Here is an 8690-nt window from a genome sequence, read left to right on the forward strand (position 1 = left end):
TCAACAATAGCCAAATTATGGAAAGAGCCTAAATGTCCATCAACTGATGAATGGATAAAGAAATTGTGGTATATATACACAATGGAATACTATGTGGCAATGAGAAAAAATGAAATATGGCCTTTTGTAGCAACGTGGATGGAACTGGAGAGTGTGATGCTAAGTGAAACAAGCCATACAGAGAAAGACAGATACCATATGGTTTCACTCTTATGTGGATCCTGAGAAACTTAACAGGAACCCATGGGGGAGGGGAAGGAAAAAAAAAAAAAAGGACGTTAGAGTGGGAGAGAGCCAAAGCATAAGAGACTGTTAAAAAACTGAGAACAAACTGAGGGTTGATGGGGGGTGGGAGGGAGGGGAGGGTGGGTGATGGGTATTGAGGAGGGCACCTTTTGGGATGAGCACTGGGTGTTGTATGGAAACCAATTTGTCAATAAATTTCATATATATATATATATATATATATATATATATATAAAACAATAGCCAAAGTATGGCAAGAGCCCAAATGTCCATCGATGGATGAATGGATAAAGAAGATGTGGTATATATATACAATGGAGTATTACTCAGCAATCAAAAAGAATGAAATCTTGCCATTTGCAACTACGTGGATGGAACTGGAGGGTATTATGCTAAGTGAAATTAGTCAGAGAAAGACAAAAATCATATGACTTCACTCATATGAGGACTTTAAGAGACAAAACAGATGAACATAAGGGAAGGGAAACAAATAATATAAAAACAGGGAGGGGGACAAAACATAATAGACTCTTAAATATGGAGAACAAACAGAGGGTTACTGGGGGGTTGTTGGAGGGGAGATGGGCTAAATGGGTAAGGGACATTAAGGAATATACTCCTGAAATCACTGTTGCACTATATGCTAACTAATTTGGATATAAATTTAAAAAAATAAAATTTAAAAACAATCTGAATAGACCTTAAAAAATAAAAAAGATGATGAGAAATGTGAATTGAAATGGGATGCAAGAAATGCCACTTTTCTTTGATAGTTCTCCATTACTTGCACTATATTCCTGGTTAGCTTCTTTTTGACCACTGTATTTGTAATTACTGGTAATAAAAGGCACACACCTTTCATAATTGGGGTTACATTTTGCAAGGTAACAATCTTTGAATACAATTTTAAACTTATAAAATATATTTTGGGAAGTAGTGTTATTCATGAACTACTCTTGCTGCCCTGGCCTTAGCTCTAAAAGTTCACCTTGTGGTAGAACTTTAAAACCCACATCTAAAACCCTGAACATTACACTACAATCCAGAGAGTTTTAGGTTAGTAACTGTATTTTACTCTTTGCTTCCTCTCCTCCTTTCCCCAATGCTGTGCACATTTGATCTATCATTTCGCTTTATCCATCTTGTATACCATCTAGTACATTGAGAGCCCACAACATTTTGAAAGATATGTTACAAATGGGAATCAAGAGAGATCTCTGGGGCTCCCAATTTTTTGTAGATCTGAAGTAGGCTGAGGGAACTATTCAGCAGAAAACATAGTCTGTCACCTCTGGAAAAAGAAAAATGACTCTTAGGTTGTGGCCAAGAGCTACCTAGATCAATGGATTAGGGAACTACCTTGGGGAGGAGGGGGCAGAACCAGGCCAGAGTCAAGGAACATTCTCTGCCCTCTGGAGTCAGGGAAGTTGACGAAATACCCAGAAGTATTTCAGAATAACTGTGGGCCAGGGCCTGCTGTGTGTTACCTGCTTTTTGCATTGTCTGACCCATCACAATTAACTGATCATAGTCTCATCATTGTATATTGTGTGGAGAATAGAGCAAATGGTATCTTTTTTGGTTCAGAGATATCCATACTAAAAGGATCTGTACCCAAGGGGTTGCATATATATCTGGAACTGGTACAGAAGAAATGATTCTGGACCTTAAGCCAAAAGCTGTAATTGCCTGAGACTTTGGGTATCTCGCAATTGAGTGGGCATGTTTTCTATCTGAGAGAAATGTAAATAATTCATTTACAGAATTCATATCCAGAGAGTGGATAGCGACATATTAAAAACAATAACCAGAATATTTTATATCTCCTTCAAATAAGAAATGGATTTTTGCCTAATCCCTTGAATCTTGGTTGGCCTTGTAAATTGCTTAGCACTATACAATGTGGCTGCAGGGTTGTTGTGTGAGTTCCAGAGCTGAGCCCTTAACAGTCCTACAGCTTTGATTTTCATCATATAAAATAAAAATTTCGTCACATAAATAAGCTCAGGCTAGACTACTGGATGTAAGATACTGTGTAGAAAGGAAGAGACCCCCCAGCCATTTCAGCCACTCAAGCTGAGCAACAAAAATGTAAGGAAACCCATCCTGGATGTTCTAGCACCAGCCAATCTCCCAAATAAATTTAACTGAGTCTCTCCTGTGGATTGTGGGGAGAAGTGAACAGAATTTTTCTATTGTGGACATGGTTACATAAGAATTGCATTTTCCCTAATCCCCTACCCTGCAGGTTTCTGGGTTAGTATTGTTTAAAAGAAGTTTGTTTGGGATGTGAGAGGAGTCAGCATAAAGCAGTAGCCATTCCCCTGTGATCATTATGGTTAGATTAGATATCATGCAGATGCAGACATTCCAAGAGGTTCTGGTTCTGGCTTGTTTTACTCCAACTCTGTATCCCAATTCTTTTTCCTGTCTTATTTGAGTATCTACAGTAACCACAGGCCATGACAGATGCACACAACTAACAGATGCAACTGCCTATGCACACAACTAACAGTTTCACATCTTTCTTTCTCATTCTTTTTCTTCCTTCCTTCCTTCCTTCCTTCCTTCCTTCCTTCCTTCCTTCCTTCCTTCCTTCCTTCCTTCTTTCCTTCCTTCCTTCCTTTCTTTCTTCCTTTTCCTTTTCCTTTTCCTTTTCCTTTTCCTTTTCCTTTTCCTTGTACCAGCTTCCTTTTATAGCCCTACTTCATTGGCTAGATGAGCTTGCTTTCTTAGATTGACTCATTGGTGTTGCCTCTGATTCTGCAACTCCTCATTTTATATTTTTACTTCTGCAGGTCTTTCCACAATTGTTCAGGGTCTGATTTCTATGGGTGAATCCTTATCCCATAATGTACAGTGGCTCTGCTTTCTAAACTGAACTCTGACTGATAGAATTCAACCTGAGTAAAAACTAACAACCCAGATATATTCAAAGTTTTTTTTAAAGAACTGAGATTTTGATTTATTTCTAAATTCTACTTCTTGGGGCACCTGGGTGGGTCAATTGGTTAGGCGTCCGACTCTTGGTTTTGGCTCAGGTCATGATCTCACAATTTGTGGGTTCAAGCCCCATATCAGGTTCCATGCTCACAGTGCAGGGCCTGCTTGGGATTCTTTCTCTCCCTCTCTCTCTCTCTCTCTCTCTCTGCCCCTCCCGCTCTCTATGTCTTTCAATCTCTTTCTGTCTCAAATAAGTAAACTTAAAAAAATACTAAATTCTCCTCCTCTTAGCTACTTCATTAATTTCTTTAGCCTTATTTTGGCTTCTGCTATATTCTTTTCCTAAATTTTTGAGTTGGGAATCTAATTCACTTATTTTTGATAAATGTTTAAAGCTATACATTTTCTTCTAAATGCCATTTAAATATTCTTTATAGATTCAAAAATGTCATATATTTGTTATCATGAATTTTAAGAAAATCTATAATTTGGTTTGTAGTTTGTTTTTTAGCCACCAGAGTTTAAGAGAAGATATTTAAAATATTGAAATTTCCATGTGCAAAAACCTTTAAAAAATGCCATTATTTTCTAGTTTTGTTGCATTTGATCACAGAGTGATTGTAACATATCTACTTTATGGAACTTAAACCTGTTGTTTTCTCGACCAAAAATCTACATGGTTCGTATCCTTTTTATTTTTTTTTAATTTTTTCCAGCTTTATTGTGATATAATTAACATATACATTTAAGGTGTACAGCATGTTGATTTGGTGCATTTATATATTGTAAAACGATTACCACTGTAGACTTAGCTAACATCTCCATCACTTCATCCAATTAGCATTTCCTTTTTGTGGCGAACACATTTAAGATCTATTCTCTTAGCAACCTTCAAGTATGTAAAACAGTATGGTTAACTATAATTACCATACTTTACATTAGATCTACAAAACACATTCATCTTGTAACTGAAAGTCTGTACCCTTTTACCAACATCTCCCCATTTCCCCACTCTCAAGCTTCTGGTAACCACCATTCTACTCTCTGTTTTTATATGTTCAGCTTTTCTAGATTTCACATGTAAATGACTCTCTGTTTGACTTATTTCACTTAGCATAATGTTTTCATGTTATTGCAAATGGCAGAATTTCCTTCTTTCTCATGACTGAATGATATTCCACTGTATGTAATACCACATCTTCATCCATTCATCTGTTGACTGACACTTTGGTTCTTTCTATATCTTGGCTATTGTGAATAATGCTACCTTGAACAGTGCAGATATCTCTTCAAGATCTTGATTTCATTTCTTTTGGGTATATTCTAAGAGGTAGGATTGCTGGATCATATGTGGTAGTTCTATTTTTTATTTCCTGAAGAGCCGCCGTCCTGTTTTCCAAGTGACTGAACCAATTACGTTCCCACCAGAGGTGTGCTAGGGCTCCCTTTTCTCTGCATCCTAGGCAACACTTGATATCTCTTATCTTTTTTATGATAGCCATTCTAACAGGTGTGAGGTGATCTCCTAGTGTGGCTTTGACTAGCTTATCTTTTCAAATTAGTGTTATCTCATTTAAAATTCACTACAAAAAATTGAGTATTTTTATGAAACTGAATATGTTTTATATTTCTCATTACAGATGAGGACATTAAAGCTCAAAATGATAATGTGGTAATATTTTCAGGGTAATATAGTAAAGTCTTGCCCTGTAATGTGAACTCAGGCCTCCAAATCTAATATCCAATGTTCTTTATTACCCCAGCTGTATATAATGTAGTTTCATCAAATTATTTCCTTTTACTTGATGAGTACAAGTCAAGCACAAGGTAGATATTTCAAAATTTCTCAATAGAGAAATACTTAATATTCATCTAAATTTTATTGGTTGTTATTCTGATTATGTAGAGATATTAAAGACTTAATGATCACTTAACATCTTTTATGTATTTAGAATGTGTCATATATTTCTTCACTTTTCATTTCTCTTTTCTTCCCCTACTCTATAATGATTCAAGTGAATATTATAAAATCTAAACTCTCAACCATTCATTGATTCTATTATTCACAGTATGAATTTTTCTCTGAGCAGGGAAACACAGGCCTTATTCTCAAAAATTAGTGGAGGAACTGAGAGATGACATTTGTAATCCCACAAGACAAATAATCTTATTTTTCTTACCTTTGCTATGGTCCAAGATAAAAGTTAAAAGCCTACTGGCTTCCCTTATCCCACAATATCCATACCATATACATGAAGCACTTAAGAACAATCATAACATTTTGTGATTCATCTTTAACTGTGGCCAAATTTGAATGTTTTAATAACTCTCACTGCAACTTGAACATCTGTTTATTCCCCAAGCAGCAGCTGGTCTTTTTCATGCCATGTCATTTACTGAATTGATTCCTACCAATACAGACATTATAAATACAAACGTCCCAAGAATTGTGATCCTCCTTGACTTAGAAATTAGGCATAGTATTGACATGAGGTCACTCTCAAGCAGTTGTCACTGCTTTCAGGTACTAGTTGAATGTTACAATATTAATATGTGTGTGGAAAGGATCTTAAAATCATCCAGTTCAACCAACTTGTATTATTTATGAAGAATCAAGGCACCAGATGATTTAGTAAATTATCCAGTCTCACATATGTAGGACAAGATTTAATTCACATTGTCTGAATCCTGGGCTGCCACTATTTCTGCTACACCAATCCAAGCAAGAGCTGTGACACCCATTTTAATATCAGGTATGTGGGGCCAGAAACAAATCTAAAAGTTTCTGGAATGGATAAAGTCAGAAGAACAATGTGGAGTTAAGGAAAGAGCACCCAAATTTCAGGGGGGAAAAAGCCAATAAATATGGGTAATTGCATGTATAAATAGGATTTAGTCTTAGAACAATTCATTTAAAATGTGTACTTGTAGCAGAGTTTTGAGAAAGAAAAAAGCTTAGTTTAGTGGCAAGAATAAAGGAGTTTGGAGTTTGTTGTGAATTTTAAGTACATATCTTCTCAATTGGCTTTCAATGCAGTTTGTAAAGTCTTCTCAGATCTCAGTGAGAGCTAGATAACCTAAGAAGTCTAGTTTTAACTTTTAAGGCATATGGTATTACCTAACGTGTAGGTTCACCATCACCATCTTCTGTCTATACTTAAATCTGTCTCCTATTTGTTCCAAGTGAACTCCTGAAACAGGAAGAGTTTTCTGCTTCAAACTGCTTCAGTGAAAGTCTATAAAAGCTAGGAGTTAAAAAATATTTAGGTAGCATGCCATTTAACAGTCTTTCTGTTTAAAATATACATGGCGGGGGAGCACTTGGGTGGTTCAGTCGGTTAAGTGTCTGACTTTGGCTCAGATCATGATCTTGCAGTTGGCAAGTTTAAGCCCTGCATTAGGCTCTCTGCTGTCAGTGTGGAGCCTGCTTTGGATCCTCTGTCCCTCTCTCTCTGCCCTTCCCCCACTTGTGCTCTTTCTTGAGCTCTCTCTTGCGCTCTCTCTCTCTCTCTCTCTCAAAAATAAAATAAACATTAAAAAATAAATGAATAATAAAGTATACTAGGAAATTTATAAAACCTTTACACTCTAGCTACATCATGTTCACCAGCCTTTGAAAAATGCCTGGCCTTGGGTAGTGTAGAAAACAAATGTTATTCATGTCTGCATGACTGAAATGAAGAACTAAAAATGAGAGGCTATTTCATTTTGATTCTGGACAATATCCATCTGAAAACTGGAATAGATTATGTTTCTCTGTAGCTCTTTCCCCTCCTTATGTTCTATTCCTTTATCCTACCCACTGTAAGAGACAGTGCCCACATTCCTTTCCACTTGTGTGTTCCCACTTACCATCTATCATGATTCTCAAACTTTGTCCACTCCAGTCCTTCAGTCATCATGATGTTTTGAAAAAGGTTACCATTCTTTCCCTTCAAAACTTTTTGGAAGTTGTGAAAAATTTTTTAAGTACTTCACAACTGAGGAGTAAATCTTCAAATAGCTGATTTTTTATTTCCTGTTATGAAGACTTATATCTTATTTTTAAGCAAATTTCTAAGTCATAAGATTTAATCTTGAATTGAATCAATTAAGATACCTGGAAAGACCATGGTGAAGTATTTGACCACTGTGATCAGGGAAGTGATAAAACAGGGAACTATCTGGTAGTGGGATGCCACTCAATTATTTCATGCCAAAACAAAACAAAAACAAAAACACCTTACTTTTAATTTGATCACTGTATTTTTTCCTAGTTATCCTCCCATCTGGAAATGTCAGACTCCTTCCAGAAATCAGAGTGAATGGCCTGGAATAATCAGTCAGTCGTAACTGAATTCATACTACAGGGTCTCTCCGGTTCTTGGGAACTCCAGATCTTCTATTTCCTGTTTTTCTTCATAGTCTATGCAGCCACTGTACTGGGGAACCTCCTTATTGTGCTCACCATCATGTCAGAGCCACGCCTTCACTCCCCCATGTACTTTTTGCTGGGCAATCTCTCCTTCATTGACATGTCTCTGGCCTCATTTGCCACCCCCAAAATGATTGCAGATTTCCTCAGTGAGCACAAAGCCATCTCTTTTGAAGGCTGCATCACTCAGATATTTTTCCTGCATCTGTTAGGGGGTGCTGAGATTGTACTGCTGATATCCATGTCTTTTGATAGGTACGTGGCTATATGTAAACCTCTAAGTTATTTAACCATTATGAGCCGAAGAATGTGTGTTGGACTCGTATCACTTTCCTGGATTGTTGGCATCTTCCATGCTATGAGTCAGTTAGCATTTACTGTGAATCTGCCCTTCTGTGGACCCAATGAAGTGGACAGCTTCTTCTGCGACCTCCCCTTGGTAATTAAACTTGCCTGTGTAGACACATACATTCTGGGAGTATTCATGATCTCAACCAGTGGCATGATTGCCCTGGTGTGTTTCATCCTTTTGGTGATCTCCTATACTATCATCCTGGTCACTGTGCGGAAACATTCCTCTGGTGGGTCCTCCAAAGCCCTCTCCACTTGCAGTGCCCACTTCACTGTTGTGACCCTTTTCTTTGGCCCATGCATTTTCATCTATGTATGGCCTTTCACAAATTTCCCAATAGACAAAGTGCTCTCAGTATTTTATACCATTTTCACTCCCCTCTTGAATCCAGTGATCTATACCCTTAGAAATAAAGACGTCAAGGATTGCATGAGAAAACTTAGCAGCCATATCTTTAAGTCTAGGAAGACTGATCATACCCCTTGATTTCCTTATACAAAAATGAAATACCTGTTTGGCATTTACCTTCCTCATTCAGTTGGTCAACAAAGTGATGCTACTTCAAGAAACCAGTAAGTTCCTGGCAGAATTATTTATGTAATCAGTCTTAGCCCTCACTGAGTTCTGTTCATGTTAATTGTTCTCCACACAATGTAACATTTACAACAGGGCATCATCACATCTATACTCAGCATTTTACTGCCCAGAGACCCACTTTTTAGAATATCCAGCTTT

At 37.1% G+C, this 8690-nt stretch overlaps 1 protein-coding gene across 1 annotated transcript; it reads left to right on the forward strand.

Annotated features, from left to right (window-relative positions):
* The first annotated feature begins 7493 nt into the window (after positions 1-7493).
* Positions 7494-8441, forward strand: LOC115517182 (olfactory receptor 4K3). Its single transcript, XM_030320302.1, has one exon. It carries the CDS (start codon positions 7494-7496, stop codon positions 8439-8441), a length of 948 nt encoding a protein of 315 aa, XP_030176162.1.
* Positions 8442-8690: the final 249 nt, after the last annotated feature.

Source organism: Lynx canadensis, chromosome B3, assembly GCF_007474595.2.
Source record: "Lynx canadensis isolate LIC74 chromosome B3, mLynCan4.pri.v2, whole genome shotgun sequence".
Lineage (NCBI taxonomy): Eukaryota > Metazoa > Chordata > Mammalia > Carnivora > Felidae > Lynx > Lynx canadensis.

Coding starts and splice junctions, on each gene's coding strand:
- LOC115517182 (XM_030320302.1), top strand. CDS start 7,494: ATGGCCTGGAATAATCAGTCAGTCGTAACTGAATTCATACTACAGGGT.